At 37.5% G+C, this 24,573-nt stretch overlaps 1 protein-coding gene across 1 annotated transcript in view; it reads left to right on the top strand.

The window, feature by feature from the left end:
- Positions 1–24,573, top strand: part of FAM98B (family with sequence similarity 98 member B) — a 46,720-nt gene that overhangs the window by 13,648 nt on the left and 8,499 nt on the right. Inside the window, exons 4-6 of the mRNA XM_027869887.1 lie at positions 2,854–3,032; positions 10,331–10,411; positions 11,135–11,251. Of these exons, the coding sequence (XP_027725688.1) occupies positions 2,854–3,032; positions 10,331–10,411; positions 11,135–11,251 (377 nt within the window). The remainder of the gene's footprint in view (positions 1–2,853; positions 3,033–10,330; positions 10,412–11,134; positions 11,252–24,573) is intronic.

The raw sequence follows: 24,573 nt of genomic DNA, 5'->3' as shown, positions 1-24,573 counted from the left end.
TTTTAATAGGTAGTATATTTTGGTCACACTTGCATTTTTCTAATTGTGGTAATAGAATACTAGCCAGGATTTGTAAGGCTTTTGATTTTATTTTACATAGCTCTGTGGTAGTTTTTGTTATACTTAATCTCTTCATGTTTATAACTTTGACATGTCATATTTTTAGGTATTTTTAGAGATCTGATAGTAATTAACACAAATTAAAATTTTTTTTTGATAAAAGGCAACTTGTGAGAAAGTGTCAGACTTGGAGTTGGGAGACACTTATATTTGGATTGTACCACCAAGATCTACTATTTTTGAGACCATGGGCAAGTGATTTAATGTTACTGAGCCTTAGTGTTCTCATCTGTAAAATGGCGATAGTAATACTTATAGTATTTGTTTCATAGGGTTGTTGCTAGGATCAAATGAGATAATGTGAAAGCATTTTGTAAACCTTAGTGGAATACTATGTAAATGTCGGCTATTATTAGTAGTACTTTGGGATAAAAGGGAGATGCCATGGGGTTTTTTTTTTATGTATATATATAATGGCAAGAGATTTATTTTTAATCATTTTCTAGACATAGATTTCTAACCCTAGCCATAGGTTTAGAAATTATATCAAAGATCTGTTTAGAGCAAGGGTTCTTAACTTTTTTTGTATCATGGACCCATTTTGCAGTCTGACTAATCCCTTATCAGAATGATGTTTTTTAAATACATAAGATAAAATACATAGGATTACAAAGGAAATCAGTTGTGTTGAAATAAAGATGTATTTTTCCCTTTTGAATTAACAGACCCCCTTAAAATCTATCCATCCACCCTCAACCCCCTTTCCCCCCCAAATCAACTTAGACCCTTCAGAGAACACTTGAGACTGAATGGGAAAGTTACATAAAACTAGTGTGTTTATACTGTGGTAATACATAACTTAATTCCCTCACTTCTGTTGTTTTTTGTTACTTTCACCACTTAATATTTATGTGAAATAGATGTAATACTTTACAGATTATTTTATCTTTGCATACTGACCATTCTTAGTAATGAGAATCGCACTGTAGTTATTGTGTAGTTAGTTAAAATGATTTGTTTGTCCTCTGAAATCTTACTCTGATGTCTCATGGTGGCATTGAGGTCACTCTGAATTTTTGAAGTTTCTGCTAATATAATATAAACTCTGTTAGCCCAGGAAGAGTTCAGGTATGGACCTGGTGGTCCATAAATGAAGGGTTTATTAAGCATGTACTATATGCCAGACACATAGTACAAATTCTCACAAAGAATGAAACAATCCTTAATCTTAAGGGCCCTTCTAGTGATGGAATAACAGCACATAAATAAATAAATGACAAATACAAAGAGAATATGTATAAAGAAATACCAAGTAGACAAATGCATGATATTCAGGGAGGAAGGGCCCTAGCACTTGGGAAGATCAGGAAAGGCTTCATGTAGAAGATTATGCATGAACTGCATCTTGAAGGAAAAGAATAATTCTTTAAGGCTGAAATGAAGAGGAGTGCATTCCAGGCATGGGGCACAGCCAATGCAAAGGAATAGAGATGACAGATGCAGTGCTATGTGTGAGGAAAAGAGGATAGTATTGGCTGGATCACAGAGTATGAAAGGGGACAGTTATGTAGTGAGGCTGGAAAATTGGATTGGAACCAGTTGTGAAGGGAAAAACAGAGAAATTGACTGAGCAGGGGTGTGACATATTCATATCTGTATTTAAGGAAGATTGGTATTTAAGGAAGATTTTTTTGGGCAGAAATATGGAAGATGGACTAAAGTGGGAGGTCTTTGAAGAAAGGAGAACATTTAGGTGTCCATTGCAGTAGTCTCTGTGAGGTATGATGAGGGCCTGAACTAAGAGGGAGGTGATTTAGGAGACTGTTGCAATAATCTAAGTGAGAAGTGATGTGGGCCTGTGTGAGTGGAGAAGTGTTAGATGGAAGAGATGTTATGGAGGTAGAAATGGCAAGACTTTGCAGAACTGATTAGATATGTGAAATGAAGGAGAATGAGGAGTTGAGAATACTACCCAACAAGGTAACAGATTGGCCACAGCAACTGATGAAATCTAATTAATAGTTAATAGAAGATTTATGATGTGTGTCATTGGAAAAAATATCTAAATGGACAAAATCCCAAATGCTTCAAAGTATTGAAAGCAGTTCCTTGTTTCTGTGTCTTATTTCTCAAACTGTAAATTCCTCAAGGGAAGTGATTTTGTCCTGATGTACCTTAGTTATCCTTGTTTTCTTGAAGGGCTTGGCACAATGCTGAGCACATCCTCAGTACCCAATAAATGTTTTTTTAATCAATGAAAGTGAGTACAGCAAAATCTTATTTTCTGACTGATTCAAATTGAGAATGAAATTAGATTTTATTGGGCTTCTCTGATGTATGAAGCACAATGCTAGGCTCTGAGGGGGATACAAAAATGAATTCAGGGCATTGTCCCACTCAGTGGACATTTAGTCTTATGGGCTCTAAGGAGGGAAAGATAAAAACATTTATATAACAATCAGGACATTTAAAGAATGAAATAAATTTTCCCGTTTCACTTCATGGAAGTATTTAGTTCATTGTAAATTTGATTTTATATATTCTTTTGTGCATATCAAAACCATTTAGACTTTAAAATAATGACCCAAATAAAGATAACATAATATGTAACATAACATTAATAATTTATTTTCAAATTTCTTGTCTTATATAAGTTACTGTGTTTCAAAAGTAGTCAAATATCATTATTATTACTCTTGATCCTCTTGAGAAGTTGTTTCACCTTTAGTAAAATATTTTTAAGGAACAGAAAGTTTCTGTTCACATATTTATGTTTTTCTATTTTCCTTCTAGTATTTTTGAGTACAGAACTTCAAGCTTTACGGATTTTGCAGAAGAAGAAGCTCAAAGGTTCACAATTGGACAAAAACAATGAAATTTACCAGGAAGTACAAGCTATCTGTGATACCCTGTGCTTACCAAAATCAACCACTTCTGACATTCCAGTTGTGCTAAGTCATGTAGAATCAAAGGTACTAATTTTAAATAGTTCTCTTAAGTATTAAGGGAAAAAATTATAACTACATTTATATTTAAAATCGCATATATATATAATTTATTAACAGATTTACTAATAGAGATCTCATCTCTATGTTGGTTTCTATCCTAATAATTATTTCTTCTACCTTGACAATGGAATTTTCAAACCAGTATTTTCCCCCAGCATGATCTGTAAATTTACACATTAGATAGCTTAATAGATTATTTATAAAGCATTTACTATTTGTTAGGTATTGTGCTAAGCACTAGGATTACAAATATATGCACAATGTATAGTCCTCATTCTCAAGGAGCTTACATTCTTTTTTTTTAATTAATTTATTTTTAGTCTTCAACATTCACTTCTATAAGCTGTTGAGTTTTAAATTTTCTCCCCCTCCCTCCTCTCCTCCCTCCCCAAGAAGTAATGCAATATGATATAGACTCTACATATACATTCCTATTAAACATATTTTCACATCAGTCGTGTTGTAAGGAAGAATTAGAACCAATGGGAGGAACCACAAGAGAGAAGAAACAAAACAAAACAGAAGGAAAAAAAAAGCAAATAGTATGCTTTGATCTGCATTCAGACTCCATAATTCTTTCTTTGGATGTGGATAGCATTTTCCATCATGAGGCCTTTGGAGATGTCTTAGATCTTTGCATTGCTGAGAAGAGCTAAGTCTATCAAAGTTAGTCATCACACAACATGGCTGTTACTGTGTACAGTGTTCAAGGAGCTTGTATTCTAACATGGGAAGACAACACATAAAAGATATATAGAGAGTACATAGAAAATAATCTCAGCGGGAAAGGCGCTAGCAGCTGGAAGAACCAGGAATGACTTTCTGCAGAAGGTGAGGTTTGATCTGAGTCTTGATGGAAACCAGAAAAGCTAAAAGGCCTCTGAGGATGGAAGAAGAGCATTCTAGGCATGAGGGTCAGCCAGTGCAAAGCCATGGAGATAAGAGATGGAGTGATGTGTTTGAAGAACAGCAAGTAGTACAGTGCCCTTGGTTTGTAGAGTATATAAAAATGGGTAAAATGTGAGAAGACTGTAAAGATGTGAAGGAGCCAGGTGATGAAGGGATTTAAATGTCAAACAGAGGACTTTTTGTTTACCATCCCTATACTGATGGAGGAGATAGTGGGGGGGGATATGTCTAAGTGATGTGAAAAAATGAGAAGGGAGAGCTTTCAGTGAATGGTCATAATGAAGTGTGGAGTATGAAACAAAGTTCTCAGCTTAGAGGGTGGGGGAAGAAGGTGCTATGGGAGGTTTGGGGAGGGATGAAAAGGTTTGGAAAAGTCACTATGATGAATGGGATAATCACTTAATGAGGGAGGAGTAGAATGATTGCCTTGCCATAATGGTGGTCAAGTTGAGATTGTGTAGCATAAATTTGTAGTGGGTCAATGGACATAGTTTCCTGATTTCTTCCAGCTCTGTTCAACAGCACAAAAACAGGAGCCAAGGAGACGGATGTCATTCATGATTGGGCTTTGGCTAAGTGTGATGGACAATAGGGCAAGGGGGCAGGTGATTCAAGAATAAGGGATAGTATAGCATTGACATGGTGTTCCCTAAAGGGTCCATATAGGGAGGGGAGAAGAGCATAGCCAGTGCAGGGAAGGTGGTCTGGGAAATAAATGAGGGAAATGAGATCATGATGAGGATGAAGAAAAGGTTTGGGGTTATAAGGTAGAGAGAAAGATTATGATCAGATGAAAGAATTTTGGAGTTCATAATTATGAGAGTAGAACACTTATGGGTGATGGCAAAATGAAAGGTATGACCATTTCTCTGTGTAGCTGAGGTGGTGTTGAGAAGTAGGAATTAAGTTGACTCAGGATCTGGGAAATTAGGGTATTTAAAAGAACATCAGTACATAAGTTGAAGTTTCTGAGTATAAGGGCGTGAGCTGGGGGATGAGAGAGAGACTGAACCAGGCCTTGAATTCATTGAAGAATGAAGGAAAATATTCTGGGGGTTCAATAGATAATGGCCTCAGAATATGAATTGGGTGATAAATGTGGATAGTGTGAACCTCATATAGGGAGAAGTTGCTGATCAGTTGTGGGAGAGGGACAAGCTGGAAATGGCAATAGGGAGCAAAGATTATTTCAATTCCACCATGGTGTCTTGGTGGACCAGGAAGTAAGGAAAAAAATATAGTTAGCCCTGGAAAGGATGGCCAGGGATACAGTGTCATCAGAGGGAGCCAACTCTCAGTGCTCGAAGATGGCAGAGACAGTGAGAAAGGAAAGGGTTTAAGATGAAAGGAAGTTTGTCATTTATAAAGTAGTCATTCCAGAGGGCACAGTGGAAGGAGCAGACAGGTCAGGAATAGGACACTGTGGAGATAGGGTTGAGGTAGAGAGGAGGAGAGTGGGCATTTGGGGATGGGGAATGACATTGGTATATCAATAGTGGGAAGGAGGGAGTTCAGAATCACTACTAGGAATGAGAGATTTAGGCATTTGAGTGCTCTGAGCATATAAGAGTGAGTTCAAGTAGTTCACTACTGTTTGGAGATGAGTCGTTGAGATACACGTGTGGTTATATTGTTTGAAGTCTAGCTTCATGGCAGGTGGTGATGTGTCTTGTGAAACCTCAGGAGGACTGTCTCACTGCAGGCAGGAAGAGGAGTCCGTACAGAAGGCAAAGTGATCTTGTCCTGGGACAGACTGGCACTGGAGAAAGCCTCTGAGGCCAGGAAGTGAGAGGTAGGTGGTGTTGCCTGGACCGGGCATTGGAGGTGTCCCCAGGGCAAGGCCTAGAGAAGGCTATAACCATATGACTACAGGATTTTTCAGCTATTGAAAAGCACTGATGTTCCCTCATTCAGTGCTTCCCTCTGGCCCTCCAGTTTAAGTCAACAAGTATTTACTAAGTGCTTACTAAGAGCCAGACATTATGCTTACTCTAGGGATAAGTAAAGTCCTCAAAGAACTCACATTCTAATGGGGGAGACTACATGCAAATAACCTTGTACATAAAAGGTATATGCGGGCGTGGAGGACAGCCAGTGAAAAGTCTGGATGTGGAGTGTCTTGGTGTCAGAAGGAACATTAAGGAGGGAAGGATTGCTGGATTGTAGAGTAGGGGGAGAAAGTGTAAGAAAATCAGAAAGTTAGAGACCAGGTCGTGAAGAACTTCAAATGCCAAACATAAGATTTTATATTCGATCTTCAAAGTCCTGTGGAGCCACTTGAATTTATTGGGGGACATAAAGGTTGATGTTGTATAGTCTGACCTGCACTTTAGGAAGATCACTTTGGCAACTGAGTGAGTGGAGCATGGATTGTCATGGGGAGAGGCTCGAGCAGCGAGACTAACCAGAAAACTATAAAAGTAATTGAAACGTGAAGTGATGATGTACCCAGGGTAGTGGCTGTGTCAGAGGAGAACAGCCTGTGGTGCAGTCAATCGAGCTTAGACCTGAGTTCATATCCTGCCTTAGACACTTACTAGCTGTGTGACCTGGGCAAATCACTCCACCTCTCAGATTGCTTTTCATCTGTAAAATGGAAATAATAGCACTGACCTCACAGGTTTATTGTGAGGATCAAATGAGATAACATATGTAATGTGTTTTTCAAAACTTAATGTGCAGATGTTGGTTATTGTTATACTCCTCTACATGCGCAAGTGACCTCATTTTATCCTGTCTTCCCTGGCATATTGCCATCTCAGTCATCTGCACTGTCTCTAATCTTCAGTCCCATCCTGTCTATTGACTGCTTACCTACTGCCTATGACCACACCCGTGTCCCTTCTATCCTCAAAAAATCATTACTTCCTCCATCCATCTTTGCTAGCTGTCATCCTCCTATATCTATCAACCTTTTTTGTGGCTGAACTCCTTGAGAGCTGGATACTATGCCTCCTTCCTTCTTCCTTAACTCTCTGTAGTCTGCCTTCCGACCCTTCATTCATCCAAAAGTACTTTCCACAGTTACCAGTGATTTCTTAAATGCCAAAACTAATGGCCTTTTCTCAGTCTTCATCTTTCTTGACCTCTCCGCAGTCTTTGACATTGTCCATCACCCTTTTCTCCTAGATACTCTCTTCTCTAGGTTTTTGTGACACTGTTCTCTCCTGTTTCTGCTCCTGTCTGTAGGACTACTCCTTCTTAGTCTCTTTTGCTCGATCTTCATATCATACCAGCTAACCCTGGATGTCCCCCAGAACTCTGTTCTGAGCTGTTTTCTCTTCTTCCAGATCTCATTACCCCTCATGGATTCAACTAACATTTCTATGCAAATGATTCTCAGATCTCTTTGTCTCTGGTCTTATATCTCAAGCTCTTGACTCTTGAGGTGGATGTCCTGTAGCCATGTTAAACTCTACATGTCTGCAACTGAATGTATTGTATCTCCTCTCTCTCCCCCCGTTCCCCAGCCTTCCCTTCTTCCTAATTTCTCTCTGACTATTGAGGGTACTACCATCCTTCCAGTCACACAGGTTTACAACCTAGGTGTTATCCTTGAATCCACACTTTTTCACCATCCATATCCAATCACTTGTCAAGTCCTATCAGTTCTACCTCAGCAACATCTCCTCTGCCTCCTTCTCTTTTACACTGCCACCACCCTAGTACAGACCCTCATCACCTCAGGCCTGGGTGGTTGCAGTAGTCTGCTGGTGACACTCTTTGCGTCTGGTCTCTCCCCATTCCAGTCTGTCCTTAGCTTAGCTGTCAAATTGATTGCCCTTAAGCACAAACCCAACCATGTCACCTCCTCCCCCTTCCATTAGTTCTGTTGGGCTTCCTTTTGCCTTTCAGATCAAATACAAAATCCCGTGCTTAGCTTCTAAAACCCTAGCTTGGGTCCTTTTGACTTTCCTAGTCTTCTTATACCTTCTTGCCTACCACAGACTTTGGGATCTCCTGGGTGTTCTTTATATAAAATTCTCCATCTTCTAACTCTGGACTTTGCACTGGTTCTTTATACCTGGAATTCTCTTCTCAGCTCTTCCTCTTGGCTTCCTTCAAGTCTCAGCTCAAACCCCACCTTCTAGAAGAAGCTTTTCCTTAATCTTTGTGCCTTCCCTTGGAGATTGCCCACAATTTATCCTGCATGTATCTCATTTGTATATAGTTGTTTGCATGTTGTCTGTCTCTCCTATTAGAATGTGAGCTCCTCAAGAGCATGGTTTTTGCCTTTCTTTGTATTCCCAGAGTTCAACACAGTGCCTAGCACATAATAGACACTTAATAAATGATTATTGGCTTGACTTGAACAAGTAAGAAAATAAGGAAAGAGCAGGGCCACGAAAAGCTAGAGGGAAGAAGGAATCAAGGAGAAGAGGCAATGACAGTGTCAGATGGTCTGCAGAGATCAAGAAAGGAGGAGGGTTGAGTGGTTCAATGGTTGAGGCCATTGAATTTGGCAATTAAAAGAGCATTTGTCACTTTGGAAAGAGTAGTTTCAGTGGAATGATGAATGGAAGCCAGACTACAGAGAGCAGGAGGGATGCAGGCACCAATGGTAGATGACTCTCTCCAGGAATTTAGTTTTAAAAGGGAAAAGAGATATAGGACAATGGCTAGTGGGGGTGGTTGGATCAAGTAAGGGATTTTTGAAGGTGGGGAACCTGGATGTGTTTGTAGGCAGTAGGGAAGCAGCCAGCAGATAAGAGTGAGATTGAAAATTAATGAGAAAGTGGGAGTGATTGAGAAGAACAATCTTTTGGAAAAGTCAAGATGAAATGGGATTGAGGCTGCATGTAAAATGGTTGGCATTGGCGAGGAGAAAAGCTACCTCTTCATTTGAGATAGAGGAAATGGAATGGAAGAATTCATCTGAATAATGTGAGATGACAGGGACAGAAGAAGGGAGAGATCTCATCAAATGGCTTCAGTTTGTTCAGTGAACTTCCTTTAGTGCCCCCCCTTTTATGTGAAACCATTGCTGATCTCCTCTCCTTAACTGCTAGTGACTACCTTACAAAATCACCTTGGATTTAATCAGTTGATTAGTAATTAATTAGCTTTGTACATATTTCATATGTACATATATGTGGTCTCTCCCTATAGAATGTAAGCTTCTTGAGGGCAGGACTTGTTTCACTTTTGTCATTGGTACCCATGTACCCAGTGCCTGGCACATGATGGAGTCTTAATATAAGTTTGTTGATTGATTTGAGAGTGGTCATAAACTACAGCCTTTATATCTAAGTATTAATATACCACAATTGCAGCTTCTCCTGTAATAAACAGAAACTCCTGTGCTTCACAACATTTAAGTCAAATACAGATCTAAAATGTGTGTTAATTATAAGTCATAATTGAGTTCTTGTGGAGAACCAACATTGGTTACTTATTAGGAAGCTAAGTAGGTGTACTGTGGTCTCCTTCAATTTAACATTTTTAGTTAGCTGTGATATTATGGGTTAAGAATGGAAGGTTGTTTTCTCCCCTCAAAGAGTAGGAGTAACTTTACAAAATGGGAAACTATCCAAAGGATAGCATTCATTCATTCTAGTGATAATTTGTATAATTGGACCACTTTATTCCCTGCTACCTTGCAACTGGGTAACTGGCTGTAAACATTTCTTGCAGTTTTGAAACTAACAATTATTTTAGATTGTTAAATATCTACAATTAAAAGGCGCGTGAACCCTGCAGAGGCTCATTTGTCAAAGCCTTTTTTCTTTATGGTGAATTATCATGGCTGTATGACCCCTAGTGTTGCTAAAGAAAAAGAGTGTCTAATTTCCTGTTTTCTAAACTGCATCTCATAGTTTGAATCAGTGGCTGTAAGATCTCTGGCATTTCAGTAGTTTTGAAAACAAAAATCCAATATATATTCAGTGACCTAGGCAAACAGTTAACATATAAGCAGAAAGACTGTACTTCATGAGCAGGGCTCCCCCATGTGGTTAAAGTTTGCATTCATCTTATTGAAAATGTGAAAGCTGAGTGTTTTATGTATGTGAATTATGTTTAATGAGGGGAGAAAAGTTACCTGTCAAAAATTTCTGTAAAACTTTGGTATTAAACGAGTATACAAAGTGATTAGTATGTGATTTTAAAAAGTAGAAATCCAAAATTAATGATAATCTTTAAAACTCCAGAATTTTATATATTCCCTATAGTCTCTCCCCTTAACAGACATTTCTATAATTCTGTATATAAATGGTATCTTTTAGTTATGGATTTAATTTTACAATTCATTAAACTTATCTAATTTTCAGGAGAAAACCTTGAATAAGAAGTAAGATTATTAGGAGTTTTGATGACATATGTTTTTCACATTATCATGTTTTTGTATATTTCAGATGAAAGATATTCTCTCAAAAGTTCAAAATAACCACATAGGAAAACCATTGCTGAAAGCGGATTTAAGTCCAGAACAGGCGGTAAAATCCTTTTCTGGGGGGGGAGGGGTTATGTAATTAAATAAGTACGTATGATTTAATTTTCCAAATAGTCACCCAGATTTTAAAGTGTTACTTGTTTATATAACTTTAGTGAGTAGAACTTTAATTGAGACACTGTGGAATGGTGGATTTTTATTCATAATGTCAATTGTTAGTTAAAACAACTTGTCCTTGAAACATTTTTATAGCTCCTAAAGTGATAATACTGATATTGCATTATATGAACACAAACAAAAAATGCTTGGCTTTCCTCTCTTCTGTAGATTATGTAGGAAGCAAGTTTTTACATGACTTAAGATGTTTGACCAAAGATAGATTTAACACTAGTGAAAAGAAAGAGTTTGCATAGCACTTTAGGCTATAGGCTATAGGATCATGAATCTAGACTTGTAAAGGACCTCCGGGCCATCTAGTCTAATCTCATGTCACAAATAAATTCGGAATATAAGACCCAGAGAGGATAAGTGACTTCCCATGGTTATGTAGGCAGTATGCATGAGTGGTGGGATCTGAGCCCAAATCCTCAGACCCCAGAGCCAGTATGCTTTATTTAAATGATTTATCTTCAAGGCTTATTCAGTGGCATTAGAGAAGGACATTAAATGGGACATAAAGTGAGGTGAATCAGTCTAGATTTGTTTCTTATAATTTCTTATTTGTTACCATTTAAAACTGGTCACTTTTATTATTTAAATATCTTAGGAACAATTGGAAAGGATCAATGATGCCCTCTGCTGTGAATATGAATGCCGGCGGCGGATGTTAATGAAGCGATTAGATGTTACAGTTCAGTCCTTTGGGTGGTCTGATAGAGCCAAGGTAAGAATGCTTTCTCAAGTGTGCCCTGTAGATGGTAGCCTGTAACAGTTCTCTAAGCAGTCTCATGTAAGTATCTATTAATTGTATTTATGGGCTAACAAAATTGCTTGAGTGTTCACCCGCTGGCCATACTCTTTTTTTTTTTTTTAATTGGCAATTGCCATGAATCAGGGCTATTTTATTATATTGTTGCATGTCTAGACTTAGGAAAGCAAAGGAGAATATGTTTATAATACAGGTTAAATTTAAAAATCTCCAATAAGTACAGATTTTTCCAGTGATATTGCCATTAAACATTTAACAGCACAACCCTTCACCCCTTTAACAGTCTGTTAAAGCCTATTGATCCCGTCTCAGAATAAAGCTTTCAAATGCACAAAGTAAAATGCATAGAATTCAAAGGAGATCAATTTTATTAACATGGTTATCAAAATATTTAGAGAAAGTTAAGGACATCAGGTTAAACTCCCTTTTATTTTTCATGTGAAGGAACTCAGGTCCAGGAAAATTAAAGCTGCTATAAATAGTAAGCACAAAAGTAAGATTTGAATCCTGATCCTTTAAATCCAGTTCCAGGGTGGCCCGACTCTTAAATCCTAATGATGATTGCATTTTGCGGTAGTTGTTTTCTTCATCCCTCTCAAAACCAAAAACCTAAATTTAAAAAAAATTTTAAAAGGTGAGATAAATATATGTGATGTAAAATAACTAAAGATGAATCCACACATTAAAAAAGATGCCTGCTATGATTGTAGAGGAGTTAAGTGACTTGGCCAAGGTCATATGAGTACTGATTGGCAGAGCCAGGATTCACATCTAACTCCTTTGACTCAAAATCCAGCATTCTTTTCACTGCACCCCTCTGCCTCCCAAGTCCTGCACAAGGTAACAACCTCATGAAATAACTTTGGAGAACAAATTCTTAAGAGACTGTATTTCCCCTCCCCCTTCCTCCAGACATACTTTGTATTCCAGGTACAGGCAGTGCAGACAGTCTTATGAGCTGTGTTTAAAGGTCCAGCTGTGGGTGTCCCTCCCCCATCACTCCATGCAGTGACTCTACTTGAACCCTCACTTACTCTGCAAGAGGTGGCAGACACTTATTCTGTCCAACCACCACAAAGGAAATGTAGAATAACTAGAAGATATGGATAGCCAGTGCTGGGGTGTAATCAGCTAGAAGGGAAAAGAGCACCTATCCCTTAGGGAAGGAGGGAACTTGCCAAAGTTAATTTATAGTTTTAATGCTATACAAATCAAATTATTAAAGGGATGCTTTACATATCTTGATAAAATTACAATTCATTTGGAGAAACAAAAGATCTAGAATATTAGGGGAAATATTGAAAAAAAAGTAGGAATGAAAGTTGAATAGGAATTCCAGACAAACTAAGTTATAATGTAGCAGTTATTCAGCCATTTGTTATTGATTTAAAAATAGAGATCAGTGGAATAGACTAAACAAAGGAAAATCAGAAATAATGGAACTTAAGACGATGGACTAACAGGAGATATGGTCATCCCCTCCCCCACAACACTTCAGAAAGTTGTAGAAAACACATTTGGCCAAGTCCTGATCAGGAAATCGGGGGAAAAAATCATTCCAAGTCATTTTTCCAGCTCGGGTCAGCATAAAGATGATAGACATGTCTGCAGACATTGGTGTCTAGCTAGGAGTGGCATACAGTACCTATTAGCACAGAAACTAAAAGATGATAGAAGTTGTGCATGAGGTCAAGAAGAGGTTCCAGACCCATACACAAGGTCCTGACCTTATTCAGGCTGCAAGAACAGGTATCAATTGGCAGGTTTGTTGCTTACAACCTACTTCTGAGTCACAGATGCAAGGTGGACTGAGCGGGTCTGCCATACCGTAGAGGTAGAGTTCTGTGGTGAAGCATTGTTGCAACCACTAGGCTGTGTACAGAGCAAATTGAGAAGCAAGCAATAGCTGTGTGACTGACTTCAGGAACAGAGTGTGGTCTTAGTTCCAAGTTGTAGACCAATCTGAAGCCTGCAGCAGAGTAACCAAGGCAGGAATCCCAGAATAAAGGGGAGCCTATAGTTCTGTCACTCTGAATCTGATAGTGGCTGAGTTCAGAGAGACTTTAATGGAGCTCCAAAAGAGACAAGCCCACAGGTGTGGTGTTCAGACCTAAACCCAGGTCAGAAACTTGCAGATTTCAGACCCAGAGGGCTACAGTCAGACCTTTTGCCCTCTATCAAACCATTTTGAGAACACTTAAAACTTGCAGATCAACAGCCCATGTTGTCCCTGAGAACGTGGAATAATACAATACCCAGGAAAGCAGCAGCAGAATCCAAGAGGACACAAGTTTAACCCAGATATTCCCACCAGAAGTACACAGAGCCTGGCCCTGACATAAAGTCAGGAAGTAGACTGGAAGAATGAGCAAACAAAAAGTTCTACCATAAAGAGTCATTATGGTAATAGGATCATTCAAGGCACAGATCCAGAAGAAAATGACTCCAAAATATATATATATAAGAAATGTCTCAAAGAAAAGCACAGATTGGACACAAATTCATTTAGAAATCCTGGGAGAGATGGAGCAAGAATTAAAAAGTTTAAACAGTATTTTTATAAATGAAGTAGAGTGCACAAGAAAAAACTGGGTAAAGGAATCAGTGCTGTGGAAGAAAGGATTGGTTAGAGAATTAACAGCTTGGCACAAGAGGGTATAAAATCTTACTGGAAAAACAAACTCCCTGAAAATCAGAGTGAATCAAATAAAAGCTAATGACTCCATAAGACAACAAGAATTAAAAACAAAGTTAAAAGATTGAAAAAATAGAAGAAAATGTGATAGCAAAAAAGAATTGACCTGGAAAACAAATTGAGGAGAGAGAATTTAAGAATCACTGGACTACCTGAGAGCCATGACCAAAAAAAGGCTATACATCATATTTCAAGAAATCATAAAAGAAAACTGCCTAAATTTCTTAGAACCAGAGGGAAAATGAAAATTAAAAGAATCCACCAGTCACTTTCTGGAAGATACCCCAAAATGAAAATTCTCAGGCACATTATCATCAAAATAAGAAGAAAAAGCTTCAAAGAAAAAATACTGCAAGCAAATAACAGAAAGAATTCAAGTCCTGAAAATCCATAATTAGCATTACACATGAGTTAGCAGCCACAATGATAAAGGAATATAGAGCTTGGAATACAACATTTCCGAAGTCAAAAGTTCACTTACCACTACCCAGCCCAATTGAGGGGGGATGGTGGATCTTTAATAAGACAGTGGCCTTTCAGGCATTTCTGATGAAAAGATAAGCGCTGCATAGAATCTTTGAAATACATAGGAGTCAAGAGAAACATAAAATGGCGAACATGAGCAAGTAATCATACAGGACCGAACAAGGGAATGTTTACATCCTAACATGGGAAGATGATTCATGTGTCCTCTTAGCACCCTAAATCCTCAGGGGTCATGGAGGGGCCTGGGAGTAGTTTTGTTATGCTTTGATAATCTGAAAAGAAGATGGGAAAGGGAGGGGGAAAATGAATACAGTGGGGTGGGTGGGAGAGGAAGAATGGGAGAAATTATATAATTAAATTGCTCCAAGTTATAGACCATACAAACAAAGAGGAGTGGGAGGAGCCAGCAACAATTGAACCTCACTCATCTGAACTGGTCAGAGGAAGGAAGAATACATAGACTCACAGAGTTGAGTACAGAAATTTATTCACTCAATAGTGAAACAAGTGGAGAAGGGAAGGTAAATTAAAAGAAGGATTAGTTCTAATCAAAAGAGATTAGCTAAAGAGGGTCTCTAATGAATTTTAAAAGAAAGGATAAGAAACCTGTGATTTAGCTCTAGGAGAAGGAAAGAGAAGGGCAGTAAGCACAAGCCTGTTGCAACAAATTTAGAGCCCTGCTGCTGAACACAGTCCTCTCTTTAAAAGAGAAGGTGAGGAACAGAAGGAAAATCAGAAGAGACTAGTATGGAGGGATACACAAACTTAATAACCATAACCAATAACCAAAACTGTTTTGCATAAACAAAACAAATAAAGCTAAAAATAGAAGAGAAGCAGGTAAATGAGAAAAGATCTTGGCAATAAATTTCTCTGTTAAAGGATTTATAGAGAACTAATTCAAATTTATAAGAATAATAGCTATTCTACAAATGATAAATGGTCAGAGAATATGAATAAGCAGTTATCAGAGGAAGAAATCCACACTGTTAATAGCCATATAAAAATGTTCTAAATCACTAATAATATGATATATGTGAATTAAAACAACTCTGAGGTTCTATCTCCCAACCATTATTATTGCTAAAGTTCATAAAAAAAGGAAATGGCAAATACTGGAAAGTCTGTGGGAAAATAGGTATATTACTGTTGGAGTTGTGAAATGTTCCAGCCATTCTAGGAAGCAATTTAGGGCTATTCTCAAAAAGTTATTAAACTGTGCATACCCTTTGGCCCAGTGATAGGAGTGCAAAGTCTATACTCAAAATAGATCACATTTATACCAGCTCTTTTTGTGGTAACAAAGAATTGGAAACTGAGGGTGTGCTCATCAGTTGTGGACTGGCTAAACAAGTCATATAGGAATGTGATTGAATACTGTTGTGCTGTAAGATCGATGAATAGTTTAGTTTTAGAGAAACCTGGTAAAACTTTAATGAACTACACAGTGAAGTGAATAGATGCAAGAAAACAATTTATGCAATGCCAACAGTACTGTAAAGACAAACAACTTTGAAAGACTTAAGGAACTTTGATCAGTTCCATGAACAGCTATGATTCCCGAGGACTCAGGAAACATGCTCTCCACCTCCTGATAGAGAGGTAATGGACTCAAGAGTGCAGATTGAGACATATTTTTAGACATGGACAGTGTCAGATTTTACTTTGTTACATGTGTTTATAACAGGGGGTTTGGTTTTCTTGTTTTCTCGATTGGGGGAGGAGGGCTAGGTGTGTTGGGAGGGAGAAAAGGAGGATTCTCATAGATGAAAAAAATGAAATATAATTGGAAGAGTAATGGAATTCAATAATCCAATGTTCAGTAAACACCAAAAGAAGAACTACTTAGTAAAGAGCCTCCTTTTTGGTACAATCTTCTGGGAAAATGGAAAGTAGTCTGGCAGAAAATAGGTTTAGCCCAATGACTTAGACCGTATTCCACAGTAAATTTAGAATGTATACCTTATCTGAGTATAAAGATCATATCATGAAAAAATTAGGAGAGATGAATCATGTACTTTTTATAGTTATGTTTTCTTAATCAAATTAGGTTTTGAGGAAATCAAAAGATAAAAATAGATAACTGATTATATGAAATTGAAAAGCTTCTGCACAATCAAAATTAATGTATCTAGGTTAAGAAAGAAAGTGGTTGAATGGGAAAAATATTTGTCAGATTTCTCAGATTAGAGTTTAGTATTCAGGACACACACACCATTCTTTAATAGATAACTGGTCACAAGATATGAAAAATTCTCAAAAGAAGAATTGCAAACTATTAACAACCATAGGATAGAATGCTTCAAATCAATAATGCTAAGAAAAATACAGATCAAAGCAACTATGATGTTTCACCTCATAGCCAGCAAATTTGTAGTGATACAAATTAGGGGTAATCGGTGTTGGAGGGATTTTGGAGGATATGCATGCTAGTACATTGTAGGTAGAGCTGTGAATTAGTACAACCATTTTGGAAACAGCTTAGAGTTAGGCAGATCAAGTTACTAAACCATCCATACCTTTTGACTCAGATTTCGCTGCTAAATATATACCCCAGGAAAGCCATTCATAAGAAGAAATTCTTGTACCCCAGAATATTTACAGCAGCACTTTTTGTGATATCAAAGAACTGAAAATAAAATGGATGCCTAAACAAACCATGATATATGAATATAATGGAATATTGTGCTATAAGAAACAACAAATATGAATGCTGAGAAGTGTGAACAGACTTAGATGAACTAATGTAGTGAACCAAGCTGAATCAACAACATACACAATAACTATAATGTAATGAAAGAATAATGACCACAAAACAAGTCAGAAATGAATGTTGCAAAATTAAAAGGAACAAAGAGATATGAGAAGACACTTCTCCCACTTAGTTGCAGAGGTGTGGAACATTGCGTATATTTTCAGATTTTTTTAATATTTGATTGATTTTTACTGATCAGTTTTTTTTCTTCTACCTCTTTTTTCCTTTGTTGTTTGGGGTGGATCTTTGGGAGATAGGAGGGGAAGGTATACAGCAGGGAAATAGGTGATAGAAAAATAAAAGTTTTCATTAAAAATAAGTACAAAATGCATTCAGTGTCTGGAAATAAGTTGTCCAAGCCACCCTCTAGACTTAAATACAATTAGAAACTACTCTTTAAAGAAATAAGGAGTGACTTAAGTAATTGGAGGGAGATTTATTGCTTATGGTCAGACTTCATCAATATAAAAATGATGATATTGGTTACATTACTTTGCAGATTAGTTGCTATGGCAGTCAGACTACAAATAATTTATAGAGCTAAACAAAATAAAATCATTTGAAGAAACAAGAATTTCAATAATGAGAGAAAAGTAATGAAGGGGCATTATATGTCTACAGCTCAAGTTGTCATAAAGCAGCAGTCATTAAAACTATTTTGCTATTAGTTATGAAATAGAAAAGTAGATTAGTAGAACAGATTAGCTAAGTAAGAAATAGAAGCAATTGAACTCAGTACCCCAGTATTTGATGTACCTGAGAACATAAAATTACTTGGAAAAGTCCCTATTTGACAAGAACTAGGAAAACTGGAAAGCATTTCAGCAGAAAGAAAGTTTAGATGAATATCTTATATCACATACTACCATGAACTTTTCAAGAGCTACTTGACCAGACTAAAACTAGACTATAAAAATATTAGAAGAGAAACAAGAACAGGTACTTTCCTTAATTATGGTTAGAGAGAGAATGACTCCAGCTTTGGGTCCCCCAAAGACACTGGGGGAAAGAACTCCTCAGACCACTTTTGCTGCCACCATTGGCCTTGCTCCCCAGGCCTTGAGAACCAGTACTTGTATAGCTGTGCTCAGATACATGTGGGTGGCTGCTCCTAGAATGGGTACTAGAAGATCTCCACTTGGAGCAGGCAGATGATGGGTGCTTTCCCCTGAAGCAGGTGGTAGACAAGACTGGAAAATCAGGGGCTGTGGGTGTGGTGGTCCAGGGCAGCAAACCATATCTGCCAGTGTAGGCAGGACTGGTGGGGAGCCACAGTGGAGGGAGCCACACTGAGATTCCCTGGCTTATACATGAACCCAGTCTCACCCAACTCTGCCCATCATAGCTGCCCTCCGGGACCACCTGGAACCGCCCACCCAGGCCTGTCATGCAGCAGAAGAGGCTGCAGGAGTTAGCCAGTGCAGGTGTTCCACAGTGCCAAAGAAGCGGTTGGCCCCAGGTCAGAGCTGCCTATTGGTCCCCGGCTCCAGATAGGTGTAGGGTACCAGGCTGATTGTGAACATGGGCACCGTGGCTGCACCTCTGAATGGACAGCTGGATAGGAGAATTCTTAAAAGTTTTGAGTTCCAAATTCTTTCCCTCCCTCCTTGAGATGGTAAGCAGTCAGAAATAGGTTATACATGTGTGATCATGTAAAACATGCCCATATTAGTCATTTTGTACAAGAAGAAAGAATTCTTAACCAAGTAAAGTATTAAGAACATCACAAAGTATAAAATAATTTCAGTTATATGAAATTGAATAGTTTTTGCACAAAGATAGGGCAACTGGAATAAGCTAGGAAATCATCAGTTAGGGAAAAACCAACTTTGTATCACATGTCTTGTAATTGTCTGATATCTGAGATATAGGGAGAATTAAATATATAATACCAAGAGCCCATTATAATAATATCCATTCTCCAGTGGATATGTAGGCAAAAGATCTGAGCAGTTATCAAGTAAATTGTGAACTATTAATCATATGAAAGATTGTTCCAAATCACTAAAAAGAGAAATAAATGCATATCAAAACCTATCTGAGATTTTATCTCATAAGCAACAAATTGGACAAAGATGACAAAAGATGGGGAATAGTCAATTTTGGATAAGCTTCCAAAAAACACTAATAAATTGTTGATGGAGTAATGAATTGGTCCAGCTGTTTTGGTAAGCAGTTTGGAATCATGCTTTAAAAAAATTACTAAAAATGTCCACTACTCTTGGACTTAAGAAATATCACTGCTGGGCATATAGTTGAGAGAGAAACGGGTCTCATACCAAAATACTCATTAGAATACTTTTTGTGATAGCAAAGAACTGGAAACAAAGGTGCTTGCTGATTTTTGGAATGGCTAAACAAATTGTGGTATGTGAATGTAATGGAATATTTTGTATCATTAAAAAAAAAAGGATGAATATGAACAATTCAGAAAAAATGGGAAGATTTACATAAACTGTTGTAAAGTGAAATAAACAGAACCAAGAAAACAGTATGCTCAATATTTTCAACAGTAAACAAGCCAACTGAACACTAATTATCGTAATTAAGACTAAAGAGTTGAGAAAACGAGCCTCTCTTTCCTTGCTGAGGTAGGGGATTAGGGGTATTGAATATTACATATATAGTCAAATTTGATTCTTGGTTGATATGTCGGTTAATTTCACCAAATTCCTTTTTTTTCCTCCTTTTAGCAATCTCTATTACGAGAGGTGGCTTTCTGGTGGGTGAGGCAGGAATAACATTTGGAAATGAATGTGTTAAAATATGACATCAATGAAAATAAGAATTGAATTTGAAATGGGAAAAAAAATCAGTATTAAGGAAAAAATGCACAATGATAATAAAAAGATAAAACATTCTGCTTTACAACCAGATGTAAAATCCTAAACTAGATACAGAAGCAAAGAAAATTAATCGGTCCTGTTTAACCAAGGGAAATTTTGTGGAAGTAACTAGCACCATAGTCTTCACCATTGTGAAGATACCACTTCCCTGAGGCTTAACTCTTCTGATTGGTGTCTTCTGCCTGGACAAGTGTTTCAGGAGATGCCTCAGCCACGCTTCACTTCACTTAAAATTCAGTTACTCCCATTTGTATTTCTTCTGCTTAGCACAGTGCCTGGCACATAGTAAACACTTTATAAATGCTCTATCCAATCTAAATATTGTTAAAGGAATTTGATGGCATTTGTAATTCATTTTTTAATAGTTAAAAACATGAAAATTCCATTTTCAATGAACAAATGCACCAAAACTTTGCCTATACTGATAATTGTCAAAAATAATAGAACCAGTGTAAATTAAAATAATGTAATGATCATGATTCTGTTTGAAAAATGATAACTTGGTTCCCACATCTTTCACATATTTTGTATCTTATGTGTAACTTGCTTCAGTTTTTAAAAATGGAATTTCTAAATAACTCTCAGGTTCAAGAGCTTCTCTAAAAATTGTACAAAGTTTGGAAAGTCTTTCAGCTCTGTGAAGTGTACTCACTAATGCTTGGCCATGTGTCAGAGGTAGAAGTGAGACTTCTGAATGTGCATAGTACATAGTAATCACTTAATAAATATTTATTAACTGACTGCCCATCGATTCAGGTGAAGGAATGGTTAAGGGATATTCAAGCCTAGCCCAATTTGGTTTTGTGTTTGACATTTCTTATTCTACACTTTTTTTTTTTAAAGTTGCAGAGCGTGTCTTTGCAGTGCAATAATTGCAGAATACAAATGATGTCTATTTTAAAATCTCTGTACTTAATACCCAGTTTTTTTTTTGGCACTACTTCCAATTCATTCCCAATTACCAGTAATATCAGTAGCAGCCATTCATTAAGGCAGGGCATTAAAATACATTTTTTGGTAGCAAGATAATGAAGTTTATTTTTGCCATCCTTCTTTAGCATTATGGTCCATTGCCTAAGTAGCAGTGTTGTTGTGCAACATCATATTGAAGTAAATGTGGCATATCAGAGCATAACTGTCCTTTGTTTTTTATTTTGTTTTTATATGAATCAGCCCCTCCCACTATACTTTCTCCCTTCTTCCCAGCCAATAAAAAAAAAAAATTAAAGCCCTCAATGCATAACGCATAGCCTGGGAAAACAAATTTCTGTATTGGCTGTATACACAATATATATCTCTCTCTGCATTTTAAATTCATCACCTCTCAGGAGGTGAGTAGTGTGGTTTGTCTTCATTCTTTTGGTCTTGTGGTTTTGTCATTGTTGGCCTGTATTCTGAAGCCTTTCTAAGTTGTGTAATTGTTCTCCTAGTTCTGACTTTATTCTATATCAATTCATAGAGATATTCCCAGATTCCTCTGAAATTGTCCATGTTTGTCATTTTGTTGTTGTTGAATTGTTTCAGTTGTGTCTGATGCTTTATGACTCATTTAGGGTTTTCTTGGCAAAGATATTGGAATGGTTTGCTGTTTCTTTCTTCAGTTCATTTTACAGATGAGGAACTGAGGCAAACAGGGTTAAGTGACTTCTCCAGAGTCACACAACTAGTAAGGGGCTGAGGTCAGATTTTTTGGGTGGGGGGTGGGGCTAGGCAATGGGGGTAAGTGACTTGCCCAGGGTCACACAGCTAGTAAGTGTTATGTGTCTGAGGCCGGATTTGAACTCTGGTCCTCCTGAATCCAGGGCTGGTGCTCTATGCACTGCACCATCTAGCTGCCTCCTGAGGTCAGATTTGAACTCAGGAAGATGAGTCTTCCTGACTCCAGCCCTGGGTCCCTTTGTCATTTCTTATGGCATAGTAATACTCTGTTACATTCATGTTCCTCAAAAGGTGGATACCCTTATTTTCCAGTTTTTGACTATCACAAAAAGAATTACTGTAAATATTGTTATACATATAAATCCTTTTTGTCTTCTTTGAGGTCTAGGCCTAGTAATAGTAGCTGAGTCAAATGGTAGAATAGTAAATTTTGAGGGAATAGTTCCGAATCCTGGACCAGTTCACAGTCTGACTAACTGTCCACTAATTCCCTTGTTTTCCTGCAGCCCCTCCAGCACTTAGATCATTTTCCTCCTTTTTCATCTTTGCCAGTTTGGTGGTTGTGGGGTGAAACCTCAGAGATCCTTTGATTTACCTAACACTTACTTCCAAGTAGTTGGAAGAAAAATACTGAGGTGATTAGAACTGAGCTTGAGTCACAAGATTGCTGTGGGTAAGTTTTTCAATGTAGTGATGAATTTATTATGAGACAGAGTTGGACACAACCGACTATACCTGGTGTTGCATGTATTTTGTTCTGATGGGAGCCCAAGGTTTATATAAGATTCTTAGACCTGTTTTGCCTTATCCGCTTAGCAGGTAGCTGATGCTTGATTCTTTTCTGTATATGGCCGGGCTCAACTCTCAGGTTAGCCTAGTGAGACTGGTCATCCACCATGTTATGGACAGTGCACCCTTAGAAGAATTGTTGGGACTTAGAAAGAAAATGTAGTAAGTATACTGTATAAGCTCTGCCTTCAGAGAATTTATTATGTGTAATGGAAATTATAGGAAAGATCTAAATATGTGAGGGCACAAGACTACTGTGTGTACCTGGTTTGTGGCCAGTAAAAGACAGTTTTAATACTTAAATGTAGTAATTCCAGGGCAAGTTTTCAAAGATGAACCATAACTGAACATTACACAAGAGAAATCACCTAAAGCGGATGGGTTTTGATATTTTTGGGAGCATTGGATTCATAGAAGGACCTTTTGGAGATCAAACTGCAACACAGACTCAAAGGTTGGAACCTGAGTTTCTACATTGTTCCATGAATAATATGTCAAAGGTACCAAGTGAAATGTTGGTGTGATCTGTGTCCTTATCTTGGCCTTTTCACAATGGCCTTGATGTTCCTCTCCATACATTCTTTCCCTTTTTTTCCTTCTTTGATCTGAATTTTTACACCCTTTCATTTACTTTCTGGAGTTCATAGAACTTGAGCTTTCACTTTTCTGAATTGTCTCTCTGTACTTTCTTTTTTCATTCTGTTTCTTAGTTATGCCATTTTTTGCTCTTTTTCTCCAACTAGTTAAAATTTTTAGGTATTGTTTCAACTTATCTTTTCGCAACTTAACTTTTTCTATTTTTATTATCCTGATTACCTTCTTCAAGCACATGAGTTCCAAAGCCATTATTTTTTTCCCTTTATTTTTGTTCAGTCTTTGAACCTGCTCATGTCACTCCCTAGCTTAAAAGTCTTGGTTTGCTATTGCTTCTATGATAAAGTACAAAATAGAGATTATTTAAAGCCCACCATAGTCAACATAGAGGGAGCTAGGTGGTGCAGTAGAGTACTAGACCTGGAATTAGGAAGCTCTGAGTTCAAATTCAGACCCAGATACTGGTTATGTCTTACATACTTCGGCCATTCACTTAACCTCTGCTTGCCTCAGTTTCCTCATCTGTAGAATGAGATAGTTATGTTATCTTCCCAGGGTGGTTGTGTCAAATGAGATAATATTTGTAATACTGTCTTTAAATCTTACAGCCTTCTATAAATGTTAGCTATTATTTTTATTAAACCTGCCACCTACATTTCCAGATTTCTTTCGTAGTATTCTTATATTCTGTTTTCCAGCCATAGAAATTTAATAGTTATTCTTTAAATTTGATGTTCTATCTCTCACCTTTGTGCCTTTTTATAGTCTGTTCCCCTTCCTTGAGTGAATTGTGCTGCCAGAGCCTCCTATCTGCCTCTCAGAACACTTTCCTTCTGTGGAGGCTCAGCACATCCTTGTAGCCCCAGTTGTGAGTTTCTTACATTATCTTTATAGGTATTGTTTCCTTCTTTTAGAATATAAGCTCTTTGAGGGCAGATCTGTTTGGTTTTTGCCGTTGAATTTCCAGTGCTTAACATAGTCCCTTGCACATAATAGATTCTTGATAAATGTTTTATGACTTGAATAAGTGGGTTGTATATTGCATTTTAGAGAGTTTCTTTTTGTTTTTTTGTTTTTTGGGGTTTTTTTGGCAGTTGGGGTTAAGTGACTTGCCCAGGGTCGCACAGCTAGTAAGTGTCAAGTGTTTGGTCTGAGGCCGAATTTGAACTCAGGTACTCCTGACTTCAGGGCTGGTGCTCTATCCACTGCGCCACCTAATTGCCTTTTTTTTTTAATTGCTTTGTAAAGTTTTCTAATATGTATAAATAACATTCAGCATTGTTTTAACAGTGTGTTGCAGTAGAAAGTTCTGGGTGGAGTCAAGAAGCATCAATTATAATTCTCTATCTGACATTTACTGACTGCTATTTATTGGGCTAAGTCTCTTAATCATGCTGATGTTTGGATTTCTCTCAACCATAGGTTTACATAGTTGTTCTACCTGCCTCATAGG

This window comes from Vombatus ursinus, unplaced genomic scaffold (genome assembly GCF_900497805.2).
Source record: "Vombatus ursinus unplaced genomic scaffold, bare-nosed wombat genome assembly UNPS02014794.1, whole genome shotgun sequence".
NCBI classification, from domain to species: domain Eukaryota; kingdom Metazoa; phylum Chordata; class Mammalia; order Diprotodontia; family Vombatidae; genus Vombatus; species Vombatus ursinus.
This window is presented reverse-complemented; position numbering and strand designations above follow the sequence as displayed.